General features: G+C 38.7%; 1 protein-coding gene and 1 long non-coding RNA gene across 22 annotated transcripts in view; one reads left to right on the top strand and one right to left on the bottom strand.

Annotated features, from left to right (window-relative positions):
• The window catches only part of clasp2 (cytoplasmic linker associated protein 2), a 181,597-nt gene that overhangs the window by 109,956 nt on the left and 51,968 nt on the right, over positions 1-19,673 (top strand). For 12 of the 21 annotated variants that reach the window (XM_061931367.1, XM_061931376.1, XM_061931368.1 and 9 more), the window contains 4 exons: positions 9,634-9,741; positions 9,982-10,038; positions 10,434-10,546; positions 16,846-16,869. In XM_061931367.1, the coding sequence (XP_061787351.1) occupies positions 9,634-9,741; positions 9,982-10,038; positions 10,434-10,546; positions 16,846-16,869 (302 nt within the window). The remainder of the gene's footprint in view (positions 1-9,633; positions 9,742-9,981; positions 10,039-10,433; positions 10,547-16,845; positions 16,870-19,673) is intronic. The other 9 variants (XM_061931378.1, XM_061931379.1, XM_061931380.1 and 6 more) reach the window with 5 other exon arrangements.
• LOC133577497 (uncharacterized) overlaps positions 9,188-19,673 on the bottom strand; it is a 19,554-nt gene continuing 9,068 nt past the window's right edge. Inside the window, exons 3-5 of the long non-coding RNA XR_009811740.1 lie at positions 10,434-10,543; positions 9,920-10,038; positions 9,188-9,845 (exon numbers count right to left, since the gene is read on the bottom strand). This is a non-coding gene — a long non-coding RNA (uncharacterized lncRNA). The remainder of the gene's footprint in view (positions 9,846-9,919; positions 10,039-10,433; positions 10,544-19,673) is intronic.

Genomic DNA, 19,673 nt, shown 5'->3' on the forward strand with positions numbered 1-19,673 from the left:
GTAATGTATATCTTGACACATACGGATAAATAAACATTAATTTTAGGGGGCAGCGTGAGAGACAATCGTGTAATAGCGCATATTTTGACACATACAGATAAATCAACATTTACTTCAGCGGGGTGTGAGAGGTAATATTGTATATCTTGACACATACAGATAAATATATAAACATTTCAGGGGCGGTGTGAGAGGTAATATTGTATATCTTGAGACATACGGATAAATAAACATTAATTTTAGGGGGGGCGTGAGAGACAATAGTGTAGTAGCGCATATTTTGACACTTCAGATAAGTCAACATTTACTTCAGCGGGGTGTGAGAGGTATATTGTATATCTTGACACATACGGATAAATAAACATTAATTTTAGGGGGGGTGTGAGAGACAATCGTGTAATAGCGCATATTTTGACACATACAGATAAATCAGCATTTACTTCAGCGGGGCGTGAGAGGTAATATTGTATATCTTGACACATACGGATAAATAAATATTAATTTTAGGGGGGTGTGAGAGACAATCGTGTAATAGCGCATATTTTGACACATACAGATAAATCAACATTTACTTCAGGGGGGCGTGAGAGGTAATATTCTATATCTTGACACATACAGATAAATATATAAATATTTCAGGGGCGGTGTGAGAGGTAATATTCTATATCTTGAGACATACGGATAAATAAACATTAATTTTAGAGGGGGCGTGAGAGACAATAGTGTAGTAGCGCATATTTTGACACATACAGATAAATCAACATTTACTCCAGCGGGGTGTGAGAGGTAATATTGTACATCTTAAATAAATAAACATTAATTTCAGGGGGGGCGTGAGAGTCAATCGTGTAATAGCGTATATTTTGACACATACAGATAAACAAACATTCACTTCAGGGAGGCGTGTGAGACAATAGTGTCGTAGCGCATTTTTGACACTTCAGAGTAATATTGTATATCTTGACACATATAGATAAATAAACATTAATTTTAGGGGGGCGTGAGAGACAACCGTGTAATAGCGCATATTTTGACACTTCAGAGGGGGCATGAGAGGTAATATTGTATATCTTGACACATTTTAGGGGGGTGTGAGCAACAATCGTGTAATAGCGCATATTTTGACACACAGATAAATCAACATTTACTTCAGGGGGGCGTGAGAGGTAATAATCTATATCTTGACACACACAGATAAATATATAAATATTCGCTTAAGGGGGGCATGAGACTCAATAGTGTATGTCTTTACACAAATAAACATTCACTTCAGGGAGCGTGAGAGGTAATATTGTATATCTTGACACATACAGATACATAAATAAACATTCATTTCAGGGGGGCGTGAGAGGTAATATTGTATATCTTGAGACATACGGATAGATAAACATTAAATTTCAGGGGGGGCCTGAGAGGCAATCGTGTAATAGTTTATATTTTGACACATGCAGTTCTATACACATTTACTTCAGAGGGGGCGTGAGCAGTAATATTGTATATCTTGACACAAGCAGATAAATAAATAAACATTCACTTCACATTAAATTCAGTCACTAGTGTGCAAATAGGCAAATGTAATACATGAAAATGTATATATATAATATACTTGATACCAAAGAAATGGCGATTGTTGAAGGACGGGAATTGAGGCCTACTCTGTCCCATATTTTCTCACGTTACGTACATTGCGTAAGTTGTTTACGTAAGTGAGTTGAAAAGTAAAGCTAACGTATATCCACGCTGATGTCCGTGTCTCCTCTACTATAAGGCCATAAAAAGATTAGAACCCTCCCAATTATATTACACTATATATATTATATATATCCACTCAAATAAAGTAATATATTTTATTTTCACGTAAAAAAAACACTCCGTTTTAAGGTATGGCGAATTATTTTAATTTGTCGTAGTAACGACTTCATTGTTCATCTATGTAATCCGGTCGACTTCCTTTGTTTTAATTTTCTAGAACTGCGCGTGCAAGTGACGTCGGGGCCACATTTGCACTGGAGTCTGAAAAAGATCCCTTTTTACTTGCAGTGTACACAGTCAGCTGAGGAAAAAAAAACATTGGGATTTGGGACACTTTGGCTTGCAGTGTAAACCATAGACATCTTCTAAGTAGACGCAGCGTGGAGCGCTACTGCCTACTGGTGCTGACGAGACGCGGGGCCGCCATCTTGGAGTGGTGATCCGCTCCACTCAGTGCAATTCATTTGGCAGGAGCAATGAACTGTCAGCGCATTTAATTCACCTTACCTCACTGAATACCACTGATTTTCATGCGTTTTTTTTGTCATACGTGTGGCTATGATAAAGGACACGTGGTTTATTATTCATAGTTTGCTTAACAGTAATAGAATATTCTTATATGCTATAAGTGACCAGACGTCCGAGATCAAAACTGGGAATATAATCCCAGAGAAGGGGGAAAAAAACGGTCAGCTATTTTTAAGTTGAAGAGACAATATGATTAGGTTATATATACATGCTACATAAACAATGTATGACTACATTAGATATCTATACATCTTATAGACTGTATCTCTGTTGCTGCAGCAGCAGAGTTTATTATGTCTTGACACTTTGTATTGATATTTTGTATTACATTCTTCCCTTAAATGATCATGTTTACAGTGATTGTTTTATATATTTTTTATGTATGTCACTTTGGATAAAAGCGTCTGCCAAATACTTCAACATAAACATATATAAACACCTGAAAGTCTTTATATCAGCTAAAACCACCAATCTGTTTCACTGGATCCAGAATGAAACCAAATTCTGTCTTACCCAACAATGTTAGTATTTGAATATTGTTACTTGAAGACTTATTCCTGATTACAATTATACTGTTAAAGTATTGTCTTATACTTTGCTTAAAATGAGAATGCATCATAATCAGTGGTGGCTGGTGAATTTTGTTTTAGGTGGGGCTGAAAGTTTGTAAACTAAACCCCTGTAGGGGCGTCATCCTCCCCCAGAAGATTTATTTGTGATTTTCACATACAAATGAAGCATTCTGACAAAATAATGAAGACAAAATAGAACATTTCATAGGTTTGTAGAGAACTATATACAATATGCACACTGAACCAATAGTACGTTAATGTTAAATCTTACTTGTGAAAAGTAATCCCCCGATTCCTATTTTCAACAGTTCACTCATTTGTTGAGCAGGAAAACGCTGAACACCATATTTGTTTTCTACCTGTCAACTGTCACCACTCCAAGATGGCGGCCCAATTTCTCGCGTCACAGCAGCCAATGCTGCGTCTACTTACAAGATGTCTATGGCGTAAACGTGTCGTCATCATGGTGGCAAAGACTTCCTGACTACAGCAACACCCGGGGGACAAAATGGAATGAATGTGTACGTGCAGTAGAGATGCGCGGATAGGCAATTATTTCATCCGCAACCGCATCACAAAAGTCGTCAACCATCCGCCATCCACCCGAACTAACATTTAATCAAAACCGCACCCGCCCGCCATCCGCCACCCGCCCGTTGTTATATATCTAATATAGACGATGCAAGGCATTAGTGAGGTTATAAAGCTTTTGCCTGTTAAAGAAAGGAGACTGATCCAATGGAGCAGAGACATTCAATGCGTGCCACGCTGTCACGGCCCAGACGCACACCAGTGCGCAATCAACTGGGAGCCGCGTTGAGCGCATCTCCAAGCGCACTCGCGCCACTCAAACTGCTGCAGGCAGCTGCGTTCACACATGCATCTGTAAGCCTTGTTTTAACATCCTGTGGCACTCTTCTGGGATCACAGCGGACGAAACTGCTCATGCTCAGGGTGTTTGTGGAGGTTCGGGGTTTTGCACAAATGTGATGCACCATGTTAGATGTCCCGGTTTTGTGACTGTCGTAGACATAAACAGCGTCGCATCTCTTGCAAATCACGTAGCCAGCATTACTATCATCCTGATTTACAACCTCATAAAAACGAGTCCACGCTGAACTTTTCTGGCCTTTTTTTCCCCTGGTCTTTAGTATTCCCTTTTTTAGTTTGTCGCGTACCACGTTTGCTGCCGGCGTTGCCATCTCTTTTTTTTTTCTTCTTCTGTTGTGGCATATGCTGCAGGTGCCTGCTCGTTTTTCGTATGTGGGTAACAACATTTAACTATGGATATATATTTCCGAATTGGTTTAACTGCCACCCGCCTGAATCTATTTAAAATCAAATTTTTTTTTTATTTCAATTGCCCGACCCGACCCGCGGATAAAATCTAATTTTTTTTTATTTCAACCGCCCGACCCGCGGATAATCCGCGGACTCCGCGGTTGTTTCCGCAAACCGCGCATCTCTAACGTGCAGATAATCCTCACAAGTAGGAAAACAAGACGTGACAACTGAAGTGCACAGTTATTATTGTCAACTACCGTATTTTTCGGAGTATAAGTCGCACCTGCCGAAAATGCATAATAAAGTAGGAAAAAAACATATATAAGTCGCACTGGAGCCCGGCCAAAGTATGAAAAAAAACTGCGACTTATAGTCCGAAAAATACGGTATGTTATTATTGAAGAAATGAACATGTATTACACACAAGTACCAAAACTGTGTAGTGGTGAGTACCAGGTAGTGAGCGTATGTGTTGAATTGTGCAAGGTACCCATCCCTAACCTCTTCCCTGCATGCCAAGCTAACATGTGGTCCACATGAAAGCATGTCTCTGCACTAACACCCCCCAGTGGACCAGAGACTTGCTCAGGCTCCGCCCATTAAGCTTCACAGGGTGGCTGTAGCCCCTCCCATCTAGGCTGTGATTAACCCCGATTGGCTGGGCGGCCGCTGAGGCGTTGAGTGCAATTAAGACCGGGACTCGATTGCGAATGCAGACCCCCCCCCCTCCCCCGTGATTCCGCTTAAATGAATCCTGTAGAAGTGTTAAATGTGAGCACAGCAAACGTCAGGTGCATCTTGTAAATACTGAGGGGTTTTTTCCTGATCAGACAAATTAATTGGTTTGAAATGCACGCTGTGATTAGGCCAAGGCTATGCTCGCATGTATGTGGGTTTTGAAAGAAAACTGCAAATGCCTTTCCAGCACAGGTGTCAAACTCAAGGCCCGGGGGCCACGTCTAGCCAGTCTCTTCATTTTATGTGGCTCGTAAAACACCTGGAAATAACGTTTCATTAAACTACTTTATTTTTATTCAACAATATCTAATAATCTAGCACAGTGTTTTTCAACCACTGTGCCGCGGCACACTAGTGTACCGTGAGATATTATCTCATTTCACCTAATTGGGTTAAAAATATTTTTTGCAAACCAGTAATTATAATCCGCAAATGTGCCGTTGATGAGTGTCTGTGCTGTCTAGAGCAGTGTTTTTCAACCACTGTGCCGCGGCCATGAGATATTTTGCAACTTCACCTAAATGGTCCCAAAAAATATTTTTTTGCAAATCAATAATTATAATCTGCAAATAATGTGCCATTAACGAGTGTCTGTGCCGTGTAGAGCTCGGCAGGTTAACCATGTAATACTCCACGTCAGTAGGTGGCAGCAGGTAGTTCATTGCTTTGTAGAAGTCTGAACGCGTCGAGGATGGTTTGTCGTGATCCCAATATGCAGAGCACAGCGGCGTGCAGGTAAAACGGTAATGCAATGATTAAACCAAAAATGAACAAAATGGAAAGGAAAAGCCACTGAAGCTTAGGGATGGCAAAAAGCAAAATTGAACTTGCAACAACGTAAACAAAAACAGAATGCTGGACGACAGCAAAAACTTACAGCGTGTGGAGCAGAGATGGCGTCCACAAAGTACATCCGTACATGACATGACAATCAACAATTTCCCCACAAAGAAGGATACTGACGCACAACTGAAAATAGTCTCGATTGCTAACACAAAGCAGGTCAGGCGATAGCACTCAAAGGAAGGCGTGAAGCTGCGACAGGAAAACAAACAACAAAACAGGTCACCAAAATAACAGCGCAAAACAGGAACTAAAGCACTACTCTGTATTTTCTTTATTTAAAAAATGTGCCTTGGCTCAAAAAAGGTTGAAAAATGCTGGTCTAGCAAACATTATACTATCATACATTACAAAAAAAAAATCGTAAAATAAAAGCTGAAATACCTGCTTGACGTACGTATGAATCTTTAATACTATTGTTGTTCAGCAGTATTTCTTCTGATTCGCTCACGTGTTAGCACGCTGACGTTGGCATGCTAACATTTTAGCTCATTTTGTTTGTTTATACCCAAAAAAATCATGGGTTTTGATACTTGGCCCCATCTTAGATGTATGCTAACTCATCCTATGTCAAAAAAAAAAATCATGCTAACATTTTATGGTAGCATTTTTAGCTAATTGTGTATGTTTACACCTACAGCATCAAGGGTTGGAATTGGGGGTTAAATCACCAAAAAAATGATTCCCGGGCGCGGCCACCGCTGCTGCCCACTGCTCCCCTCACCTCCCAGGGGGTGATCAAGGGTGATGGGTCAAATGCAGAGAATAATCTCGCCACACCTAGTGTGTGTGTGTGACAATCATTGGTACTTTAACTTTAACTTTTTTAACAAGCCATGGAATTTGATATTTGGCATCTTCTTATGAGTTTGTCAACCTCTCCTATGTTAGCATGCTAATGTTTGTAAATTAATGTTAGTGTGCTAACGTTTTATGCTCACATTTGAGCTAATTTGCTTCCTTTATACAAAAAAAAATAGTTAATTGATACTTGTTAACATGCAAACATTCGCATGCTAACGTTTAATGTTCTTTAGCTAATTTTGTATGTTCAGACCTACACACCATGAATGTTGATACTTGGAACCATCTTAGGAGTATGTTAACTTCTCCTATGTTATCATGCTAACATTTTAGCTAATTTTGTATGTTAACTTCTCCTCTGTTAGCATGCTAACGGTTTTTGCTAGCATTTTAGCTAATTTAGTATGTTTACGCCTACAAGCCGAGCATTTGGATACTTGGCACCATTTTAGGAGTATGTTAACTTCTCCTTTGTTGGCATGCTAACATTTCTGCTAGCATTTTAGCTAATTTTGTTTGTTTAAACCTAAAAATCATATTTTTTTTATACTGGGCACCATCTTGTAAGTATGCTAATTGGTTCCCAGTTGGTTTAGCTTCGATCGACATAGCCGTAGCTTCACAGCACAGATAGCAGGCTGCTCAAAATTTCCGCGGAAATGTTCTCGTATTCGTTAGAATTGTATGAATTTAGGTTGGAAAGTAGTTCAACGATTATTTTTATGTTTCCTAATAATGTCACAAATCTTATATTACAAACTTTAAAAATGTTTTAAAATCTGATTGACTTGATGTCAAAGCAAATTATCCATTAAATTGTACATTGTAAAAATGACAATAGATTTTACGGTAAAAAACAAACTGGTTGCACAGTTACCAGATTTTTTCAGTTAAATAAACAAAACCTTTGGTACTGTTTTTCCATTTACAGTAATACACTGTAAATACAACAACCATAGATTTAATGATTAAAAAAAACTGGCTGCTCAGTCGCCAGAATTTTACCGTAAAAAACAGTGGTACCGATTTTTTTTCTATTAACAGTAATACACCGTAAAAACAACCATACATTTAGGATAAAATTATAAAAAAATTATACTGTATAAACACTGGTAGCATTTTTCTATTAACAGTAAAACACCGTAAAAATAACCATAAATTTAGGATACAATTATTTAAAAAAAATTATAATGCATAAACACTGGTAGCGTTTTTCTATTAACAGTAATACACCGTAAAAACAACCATAAATTTAGGATACAATTATAAAAAAATTATACTGTATAAACACTGGTAGCATTTTTCTATTAACAGTAAAACACCGTAAAAATAACCATAAATTTAGGATGCAATTATTTAAAAAAAATTATACTGTATAAACAGTGGTAGCATTTTTCTATTTACAGTAATACACCGTAAAAACAACCATACATTTAGGATAGTTATTTAAAAAAAATTATACTGTATAAACAGTGGTAGCATTTTTTTATTTACAGTAATACACCGTAAAAACAACCATAAATTTAGGATACGATTATAAAAAAAAATTATACTGTATAAACACTGGTAGCATTTTTCTATTAACAGTAATACACCGTAAAAACAACCATAAATTTAGGATACAATTATTTAAAAAAAATTATACTGTATAAACACTGGTAGCATTTTTCTATTAACAGTAATACACCGTAAAAACAACCATAAATTAAGGATACAATTATTTAAAAAAAATTATACTGTATAAACAGTGGTAGTATTTTTCTATTTAAATGATAATAAATGATAAATGGGTTGTACTTGTATAGCGCTTTTCTACCTTCAAGGTACTCAAAGCGCTTTGACACTACTTCCACATTTACCCATTCACACACACATTCACACACTGATGGCGGGAGCTGCCATGCAAGGCGCTAACCAGCAGCCATCAGGAGCAAGGGTGAAGTGTCTTGCTCAGGACACAACGGACATGACGAGGTTGGTACTAGGTGGGGATTGAACCAGGGACCCTCGGGTTGCGCACGGCCACTCTTCCACTGCGCCACGCCGCCCCATTTACAGTAATACACCGTAAAAACAACCATAAATTTAGGATACAATTATAAAAAAAATTATACTGTATAAACACTGGTAGCATTTTTCTGTTAACAGTAATACACCGTAAAAACAACCATAAATTTAGGATACAATTATTTAAAAAAAATTATACTGTATAAACAGTGGTAGCATTTTTCTATTTACAGTAATACACCGTAAAAACAACCATAAATTTAGGATAAAATTATTAAAAAAATTATACTGTATAAACACTGGTAGCATTTTTCTATTAACAGTAATACACCGTAAAAACAACCATAAATTTAGGATAAAATTATTTAAAACATAATACTGTAAAAACAGTGGTAGCATTTTTCTATTAACACTAATACACCGTAAAAACAACCATAAATTTAGGATAAAATTATAAAAAAAATTATACTGTATAAACACTGGTAGCATTTTTCTATTAACAGTAATATGCTGTAAAAAAAAACACCGTAAATTCTGGCGACTGGCTGAGCTGCCAGTCTGCATAAAACAATCTATTGATCAAATGTCTTGGCAATTGTGTAATAACATCACCAGGCGAATCGTTACACATTACACATTGTGTTAGTTTCAGTTATTACTCACTGTTAACAATGGAAATGAGTTTGACACCCTGCTTTACGAGCTGTTGTGTGCATGCCAAAGCACCAGGTGGTGCTATTGATGCCCAACTGAGCCAATCAGAAGTCTGAAGAAGGCACAGTGATGCATGTTTTAATGCGCTCATGCTTGTGCGGGCTTGGCCTTCTCAGTATCACCCTTTAAGTTGCATGTTCTTTGATCTCCCCGATGCAAGTAGACCTGTGCTCATGTTCTGACCCGTGTCAATCATCCATGTGGTTATTCCTCACCCGCCCTTTCTTCCACGCCTCCGTCACCCCTCACGTTTGTGTCTTGCTCTCTGTTTCACGCTCGACGTCCGTCTCACCACCGATGTTCTTCCTCCTCGTCTTTCCTTCTGCTGCGGCGCGGCTCTCGTCCCCTCTCCCCCGCGCACACTTCCCCGCTTCCCCCCGGCTGGCGTCAGCTCGGGGCAGTCGTATCCCCCGGCCCAGTATGAGTCAGGGCTGCAGCCGAGAGGCCAGCAGGGAGAGCAGCCGGGACACCAGCCCCATTCGCTCATTCGCACCCCTCGGTGAGTAGCAGTAGCGGCCCCGCCCCCATGGCGGTGATGATGATGATGATGATGATGATAATGATGAGCAGTGTTGAGGCCTTTTTTTTTCTTTCGCTGCCTTGCTGAAAGATGTAGGAAATAATGATCACCTGCATGTTATTGGTTTTATTTTTTGGACTTTTCTGTCTCCACTCACTTCCTGCAACGTAGCAGCGCGGTGATTCAGCCATAAATTGTGTGTGTTAATGTCGGTTGCAGCCACACGGAGCTACTCTCGCTCCACTGGAGCTCTCCACACACCTGATGCTTTTGGGGCTGCAGGTGAAGGCTGAGTACATCTCCTTCTTCGTACCTCAACCACCCACCCACTCTGCCTTCATCTTTAGTGCCTTGCTTTTGTTGAGACGCTTTCTTTTTCTTTCTCTTTCTCTTTCTCTCGTCCGTATTCCGCCTCTGCTTGTATTTTGATTTATTTGGCTCCAGGACGCCGAAGCCTCCAGTGGAATCGCATGCGGTGTCATGTATTTTCTTTCAGCCATGTTTCCTCTAACAAGCCATGACATGGACTTACACCTGTGTGTGCATTAAAGATGGACGAGCAGGAGTCGTCCCCAGCGTTGTTTTTTACCCCCCTTCACGCACAGCATGTTCAACCCCCGCGTCCTCCATCCTCCTCCTCCTCCTCTCACTTCCGTCCGTTTTGGTTCCACCTGCAGGGTCCAGTTTCGGCATGGGTCAGTCCAGCCGCCTGTCATCCTCGGTCAGCGCCATGAGGGTCCTCAACACCGGCTCAGATGTAGAAGAGGCTCTTGCAGACGCGCTGGTATAAAAAAAAACGTTGAACTGTACCTTTGTGTTAGGGAGATCGACCGATATTCTTGTTATAACGACAACATACCGTAAATTTTGGACTATAAGCCGCTACTTTTTTTCCTACGGCTAATTAATGAGTTTTTCTAAGCTGACAGCCAAAATGAAAATTGTCAGGTTCAAACACTGATGACATCTATTAAACAAGACAAGAGGCAAAGAATTAAACTGAGACAGAATTCAATTTGGACTCAATATATTGAGGAGAGTCGCCCGGACATTGTATCCTTCTACAATCTCCAGCACGCTCTGCCAAAAGATGGCATGCCTCCTTCTTTTATTTTGGACCCTCCCCATCACTGCTTCCAAAGGACAAAGGTTCGTAAAATAGTTCAAAAAGAGTTCCATAAAATAGTTCAAAAGGAGGTCCAAAAAAGCGTTCAAAAAGAGTTCGTCTGGAAATTGGGCAGATCATGTCATCTCACCGCTTTGAAGTCCTTGGGCCAGAACAACATCCTTCTGTTGATTACCATACATGAGAGAAAACAGAAAACCCTTCATGTGGCTCTCCCCCTTACACAGTGGAGTTTTACGAGCCTTCTTCTTGGTAGGTTTCAAAGACAGCTCCCGTCCCCCTGCTAGGAACTCAATGTAATACAAAGTTTTTGTGATAATTTAGAAACAATTACTCTAACAAAAATAGATTTCATAAAACACATGCAATCTTTTGGGCGAGTTCACTCACTGCATGTGCTGGAGTACCCTTCTCTTTTGAGCTTTCACCCGGAAGTACAAGTGCCAGTCCGTCATCTCGCCGTCCAATGCGTTTCTCCTCGTATGCATTCTTCATTCATCACTCCAAGCGACGGTTGTAAGTTTTACAATATCCATCCATCCATTTTCTACCGCTTGTCCCTATCGGGGTCGCGGGGGGTGCTGGAGCCTATCTCAGCTGCATTCGGGCGGAAAGCGGGGTACACCCTGGACAAGTTGCCACCTCATCACAGGGCCAACACAGATAGACAGACAACATTCGTACTTACTAAAACATCACAAAATTCCTCCGTAAATTCACCAAAACGTCACCGTGGAGTTATTGAGTCTGTTTAGCTGATTGGAGAGCTAGTGGGTCCATGACAATGACTTCTGTTTTGTTTGGTCAGTCATTTTACTGCCGTGTTACAGACACAGTTTGGAAACAAATTAAGGTATACAAAACAACATATACAAAATATTTCTGTGTAAATAACTCATTTCACAACGTGTATATATATGCGGCTTACAGTGAATAATACCGGGGTGCCAAATGTGGCCCACCGGCGTCTTCAATTTGGCCCGCGAGACGCCACAAGTCCAATAAGCAATTTGGGCGCTTTCATATAATATACAAATAGTTAGCGTTCTGATAAATACCATTTTGTCACCTTGTGGTGGCCAACAAAAATGACTCGAGTCAGTGGCAATTGCACATCAATGTAAATAACTTGACAGCATTTACCTCTTTGACCTTCCCTAGTCATGGTGCAGAAAAAAAAATTCAACCAACACACATGGTCACACACAACACAAACTGCTCATTGAACTTTGTGTCCATCCATCCATCCATTTTCTACCACTTATTCCCTTCGGGGTTGCGGGAGGCGCTGAAGTCTATCTCAGCTACAATCGGGCGGAGGGCGGTGTACACCCTGGACAAGTCTCCACTTCATCACAGGGCCAACACAGATAGACAGACAACATTCACACACTAGGGCCAATTAAGTGTGGCCAATCAACCTATCCCCAGGTGCATGTCTTTGGAGGTGGGAGGAAGCCGGAGTACCCGGAGAGAACCCACACAGTCACGGGGAGAACATGCAAACTCCACACAGAAAGATCCCGAGCCCGGGATTGAACTCAGGACCTTCGTATTGTGAGGCACATGCATTAACCCCTGAACCACCGTGCTGCCCGTTTTACAATATAACTAAAACTATTTACACTTACTAAACCGTCCCACGTGTGATGTCTGTAGGATTGTTTTCATGCATATTTGCACGTGCTATCGTAAAGTAATCAAGCTTGCGTCGTTAGCATTAACTAATATGCTAACACGTTTACGAGTGTGTTAGTATTGTTAACTGATAATGGCATTCTTTTTGTATTGTTTCACTTTGGTAAATTCCGTAAAACGTCCCCGTGGAGTTATTCAGTCTGTTTAGCTGATTGGAGCGCTAGCTCGCGCAAGGTTTGTAAGTTTTACAATATAACTAAAACTATTTTTACTTACTAAACCGTCACGTGTGATGTCTGCAGTAGTGTTTTCATGCATACTTGTACGCGCTATCGTAATGTAATCAAGCTGGCGTCGTTAGCATTAGTTAATATGCTAACACGTTAACGAGTGTGTTAGTATTATTAAGTTATTTAGTCTTGTCTAGCTGATTGGAGCGCTAGCTCGCGCAAGGTTTGTTAGTTTTACAATACAACTAAAACTATTTTTACTTACTAAACCGTCACGTGTGATGTCTGCAGTAGTGTTTTCATGCATACCTGTACGCGCTATCGTAATGTAATCAAGCTGGCGTCGTTAGCATTAGTTAATATGCTAACACATTTACGAGTGTGTTAGCATTGTTAACTGATAATGGCATTCTTTTTGTATTGTTTCACTTTGGTAAATTCCTTAAAACGTCCCCGTGGAGTTATTTAATCTGTTTAGCTGATTGGAGCGCTAGCTCGTGCAAGGTTTGTAAGTTTTACAATATAACTAAAACTATTTTTACTTACTAAACCGTCACGTGTGATGTCTGCAGTAGTGTTTTCATGCATACTTGTACGCGCTATCGTAATGTAATCAAGCTGGCGTCGTTAGCATTAGTTAATATGCTAACACGTTTACGAGTGTGTTAGTATTATTAAGTTATTTAGTCTTGTCTAGCTGATTGGAGCGCTAGCTCGCGCAAGGTTTGTAAGTTTTACAATATAACAAACTATTTTTACTTACTAAACCGTCACGTGTGATGTCTCTAGGAGTGTTTTCATGCATACTTGTACGCGCTATTGTAATGTAATCAAGCTAGCGTCATTAGCTTTAGCTGATATGCTAACATGTTTACAATTGTGTTAGTATTTAGTCTTGTGTAGCTGATTGGAGCGCTAGCTTGCGCAAGGTTTGTAAGTTTTACAATATAACTAAAACTATTTTTACTTACTAAACCGTCATGTGTGATGTCTGTCGGAGTGTTTTCATGCATATTTGTACCTGCTATCGTAAAGTAATTAAGCTAAAGTCGTTAGCATTAGCTAATATGCTAACACGTTTACGAGTGTGTTAGTATTATTAACTGACAATGGCATTCTTTTTGTATTGTTTCACTAAAACGTCACCGTGGAGTTATTTAGTCTGTTTAGCTGATTAGAGCGCTAGCTCGCTCAAGGTTTGTAAGTTTTACAATATAGCTAAAACTATTTTTACTTATTAAACCGTCACGTGTGATGTCTCTAGGAGTGTTTTCATGCATACTTGTATGCGCTATCGTAATGTAATCAAGCTAGCGTCGTTAGCATTAGCTGATATGCTAACACTTTTACGAGTGTGTTAGTATTTAGTCTTGTCTAGCTGATTGGAGCGCTAGCTTGCGCAAGGTTTGTAAGTTTTACAATATAACTAAAACTATTTTTACTTATTAAACCGTCACGTGTGATGTCTGTCGGAGTGTTTTCATGCATACTTGTACGCGCTATCGTAATGTAATCAAGCTAGCGTCGTTAGCATTAGCTGATATGCTAACACTTTTACGAGTGTGTTAGTATTTAGTCTTGTCTAGCTGATTGGAGCGCTAGCTTGCGCAAGGTTTGTAAGTTTTACAATATAACAAACTATTTTTACTTATTAAACCGTCACGTGTGATGTCTGTCGGAGTGTTTTCATGCATACTTGTACGCGCTATCGTAAAGTAATCAAGCTAAAGTCGTTTGCATTAGCTAATATACTAACACGTTTACAAGTGTGTTAGTATTATTAACTGACAAAGGCATTCTTTTTGTATTGTTTCACTAAAATGTCACCGTGGAGTTATTTAGTCTGTTTAGCTGATTAGAGCGCTAGCTCGCTCAAGGTTTGTAAGTTTTACAATATAACTAAAACTATTTTTACGTATTAAACAGTCACGTGTGATGTCTCTAGGAGTGTTTTCATGCATACTTGTACGCGCTATCGTAATGTAATCAAGCTAGCGTCGTTAGCATTAGCTGATATGCTTACACGTTTACGAGTGTGTTAGTATTATTAAGAGTTGGGTCCATGAAGATGACTTCTGTTTTGTTTGATCAGCCGTTTTACTGCCGTGTTACAGACACCGTTTGTAAACAGTTGAGGTATGTAAATAAACATGTACTAAATATTTCTGTGTAAAAAAACTTATTTCACAACGTACATATCTGCGGCTTATATCATATTACATATCTGGTGGAGAAAACGTTTTCCTTCTCAAATTTACGGATCGGTGTGCTGAATAATCCAGGGAATACAGTACCGTAACTATATTGGGTTTAATTAAAAAAAAAAAAAAAAAAAGTGAAGTCGATGAATAATAATCGCTGCCCAAGCTAACTAGCACTTTTACCCTGCATGAGAACATTTCCCTTTTGCTGGAGCCCAATTATTTTTTCTTTATAATTCGTTAAAGAATAAAAATAATTTCCCCCAAATATGTTTTGATATCATACAGGGCATTTATTTGAGTTCTTGTGAGAATTCCTCCCCCGGCTGCTTTTACTGCGACGCTCATGCGGCCAGGCCCCGCCCCTTTGTCTCATCGCAGTGCTGGTCACCGACAGTACGTTTCCTCTCCTTAACCGTCAAAACGTTTCATTTTTGCCGGTAAATCCAGTTTTTGTCCTTCTTACATCTTCCAGGCCTTTGTTTGTTTTCGCTACAACACTCGCAGCTCGGCAAGTCTCGTGTTACATAATTCAGTCCTATAACGCGACAGGGATGGATGGACATGAAGATGGCAGAAAAGTGTGTTTCTTAAACATAGCTGGGCCGCCAAAAAAATATCTGTTTCTCAGCACTGAGTGGTTCAATTGAGCCTCAGCAATACTCAGTTGTAATACACTTTTCCACCACTTGTGGCGGTAATGACAATATCAAACAAACAGAAGAAGTCTGTAGCTAAAATTATTAAGAGGTTTCTTACGTGCAAAAATTCTGACTAAAGTAGTGAAGCTGTATTTGAATTTGTACATTAATTTCATTGACAGTTTAGTCAAGGAACATATTCATTATTAATTTAGTTCATTTATTTTAGTACTTCATAATTGTATGTACGGTATTTTATGCAATACATATTGTCATTACTTGTTTTCTAATCAGCCTGACTTAAGCCCGAAGTTATGTGTTCAATAAATAACATTTGTGATCATATCATTTGACAAGGTTGTAAACTATAAGTAGCTTAGATACAAATATTGAATACAACTAAAATCAAGAGTTAAGAGTTCAGTGTTAATATTTGAGTGGGCCTTGTCAAAAAAGTTAAGACCCCCCTGACTGAAAAGATATCTCCGCCAAAAATCCAAACTTTGTGTAAATAACTTGACAAATATGAGATTATTTATTACATAAAGAGCAGGCAGCAGCTCACACATTCTCATACTTTCTGTAACATCCAGGAAGAAATTATCTTCGCCCTCTTGAATATCTCAACTATAAACTACGCAAAGGAGCCCAGAGTTGTTTTTATTTAAATGTTCCTAACATACACAACAATAAAAGAATCAAATGGAGTCGAGGGTGAGTTATTGCGATGTAGAGATGACATATTTGATTTGTCGTATTTAAGAAATGTAAATGGTAATGCTCCTTTTAGACACACGTATTAAAGGTCTTTGATGTTTTTTGATGCTAAATTAAACACATTAGCGTCACATAAAACATTATGTCACTACATAAAGAATAATGTTCATAAACAACTTGTCCAGATGTTTACTGACGTATAATATTCATCTTTAATTACTTTTACTGCAAATGAATATCGCCTTCAAATATCGATGATCGGCCTCTTTGACTACTAATAATCGGTATCGGTCCTGAGTAAACAATATCGGTCGATCTCTAATGTGTTAGTCACACTTCATGGTGTGTGTGTGTGTGTGTGTGTGTGTGTGTGTGTGTGTGTGTGTGTGTGTGTGTGTGTGTGTGTGTGTGTGTGTGTGTGTGTGTGTGTGTGTGTGTGTGTGTGTGTGTGTGTGTGTGTGTGTGTGTGTGTGTGAGAGAGAGAGAGAGAATATACTAACCCTGCTTCTACTTCTGTTTAATGCTGTCAGCTGTTGGGAGACATGCGGTCTAAGGTCAGCCTTTTTTTTCCCCCGCCTCTTACCATTGTATTGTTTTGTACTCGGGAGACTACCATTGGTGCATTTTGACCAAAAATACTTTGAACAAATAGTCCATGGTATTTTTGGACCAACTAAAGTAACTAAACATCCTCAGCCTGAAGAGATCCATAACCTTTGGAAAGTGGTTTTCATTGAGGACGACATTGCAGTTATGGCAATTACTGTATCAGAGTTGTTTTGTATAATTGCCTCATGATGTTATTGCACAATTCTTATATCACATTTCTTTACGTACCAATTGATAGATAACGTACTTGCTTTTGAAATCTTAAGTCAGGGGGACAAGCATTTAATGTTTGGAATGTATGTTTTTAATACAGGGGTGTCCCAACTTTTTCCAACAAGGGCTGCATACTAAAAAGTCCAAATATGTGGGGGCCATTTTTATATATACAGTACAAGCCAAAAGTTTAGACACACCTTCTCATTCAATGGGTTTTCTTTATTTTCATGACTTTTTACATTGTAGATTGTCACTGAATGCATCAAAACTATGAATGAACACATGTGGAGTTTAAGGCTGCAACTAACGATTAATTTGATAATCGATTAATCTGTCGATTATTACTTTGATTAATAATCGGATAAAACAGACAAACTACATTTCTATCCTTTCCAGTATTTTATTGGGGGAAAAAACAGCATACTGGCACCATACTTATTTTGATTATTGTTTCTCAGCTGTTTGTACATGTTGCAGTTTATAAAAGGTTTATTAAAAAAAAAAAAAAAAATTGCCTCCGCGCATGCGCATAGCGTAGATCCAACGAATCGATGACTAAATTAATCGGCAACTATTTTTATAATCGATTTAATCGATTAGTTGTTGCAGCCCTAGTGGAGTTATGTACTTGACAAAAAAGGTAAAATAACTGAAAACATATTTTATATTCTAGTTTCTTCTAGTTTGCTGTGATTACTTTTTTGCACACTCTTGGCATTCTCTCGATGAGCTTCAAGAGGTAGTCACCTGAAAAGGTTTTCACTTTGCAGGTGTGCTTGAAGCTCATCGAGAGAATGCCAAGAGTGTGCAAAGCAGTAATCAGAGCAAAGGGTGGCTATTTTGAAGAAACTAGAATATAAAACATCCATCCTTCCATTTTCTACCGTGTTTTCAGTTATTTCACTTTTTTTTGTTAAGTACATAACTCATACTTGCCAACCCTCCCGGATTTTCCAGGAGACTCCCAAAATTCAGCGCCTCTCCCGAAAACCTCCCGGGATAAATTTTCTCCCGAAATTCAAGCGGACCTGAGTGACGTGTCGACAGCCTGTTTTCACGTCCGCTTTCCCACAATATAAGCAGCATGCCTGCCCAATCACTTTATAACTGTAGAATGATCGAGGGCGAGTTCTTGGTTTCTTATGTGGGTTTATTGTTAGGCAGTTTCATTAACGTCCTCCAGCGCAGCAACAACACACAACAGCAGCAGTCACGTTTTCGTCTACCGTAAAGCAGTTCGTCTGCCGTAAACAGCAATGTTGTGACACTCTTAAACAGGACAATACTGCCATCTACTATACATGCATATGTGACAATAACATATACGGCTTTTAGAGAGTGCAGTGCACAACTGCGCACACAACAAGGAGATGCTTTCTAACATGGTTAGAAAAATAGTGACAGAAAATAGAACAAGGATGGACAATTCAACCCTTAACTCAACAATGAGTAGATGAGTCTTATGTGTGTGTATATGTGTAAATAAATGAACACTAACATTCAAGTATTTCTCTTATTTTTATATATATATATATATATATATATATATATATATATATATAATAAAATGTATATATACTGTGTGTGTGTATATATATATATATATATATATATATATATATATATATATATATATATATATATATATATAGCTAGAATTCACTGAAAGTCAAGTATTTCTTATATATATATGAAATACTTGGCTTGGTGAATTCTAGCTGTAACCCCTCTTAACCACGCCCCCCCACCAACCACGCCCCCCCCACCTCCCGAAATCGGAGGTCTCAAGGTTGGCAAGTATGACATAACTCCACGTGTTCATTCGTAGTTTTTATGCCTTCAGTGACAATTTACAATGTAAATAGTCATGAAAATAAATAAAACACATTGAAATGAGGTGTGTCCAAACTTTTGGCCTGTACTGTATATATTGCTATATTTAACAATATGACTTGGGTCTTGGTGGAAAAGGTTTTGACACCCCGGAACTAAAGTATTGATATGTTGATTTGAGAATTGATATTAGAGCATAAAGATCTGGTATCGGCGGAATCGATATTTTAGTATCGATCCGCACATCACTAGGCCACATTAAAAAATTAGTTTGACATGTGTTCTTAGGGAAGGATGGAATAGTCAACATTAAGGGTGTCAAAAACGGTTGATTTTCAGAATAATCGTGATTATTATTTGTAACGATTCTTAAACTATTCAAAAAAATCGATTAAAAAAAATAAATAATTTTTTAATCTGTCCTGTCCAGGCACGCAGACAAATCATACTGTTGATGTAGATTATCATATCTGCTGTGCAGATAGAAAAGAGAAGTGTTGCCTTATTTAAATGTTTGGGTAGATTTTATTAAGCAAAACCAGTTTTCTTTTAAGTAATACAAACATTTATCACAGCTGTTTGTCTATTTTCTGGAGGAATGTAGTGAATCATAGAACTGGCATCTAATGCTATTAAAAAATTATAGATTTTGAATTGAGAATCGGGTCTGAATTGACTCGTTACCCCCAAGAATCGAATC

The sequence above is a fragment of the Nerophis lumbriciformis genome, linkage group LG37, assembly GCF_033978685.3.
Source record: "Nerophis lumbriciformis linkage group LG37, RoL_Nlum_v2.1, whole genome shotgun sequence".
In the NCBI taxonomy this organism is placed as follows: domain Eukaryota; kingdom Metazoa; phylum Chordata; class Actinopteri; order Syngnathiformes; family Syngnathidae; genus Nerophis; species Nerophis lumbriciformis.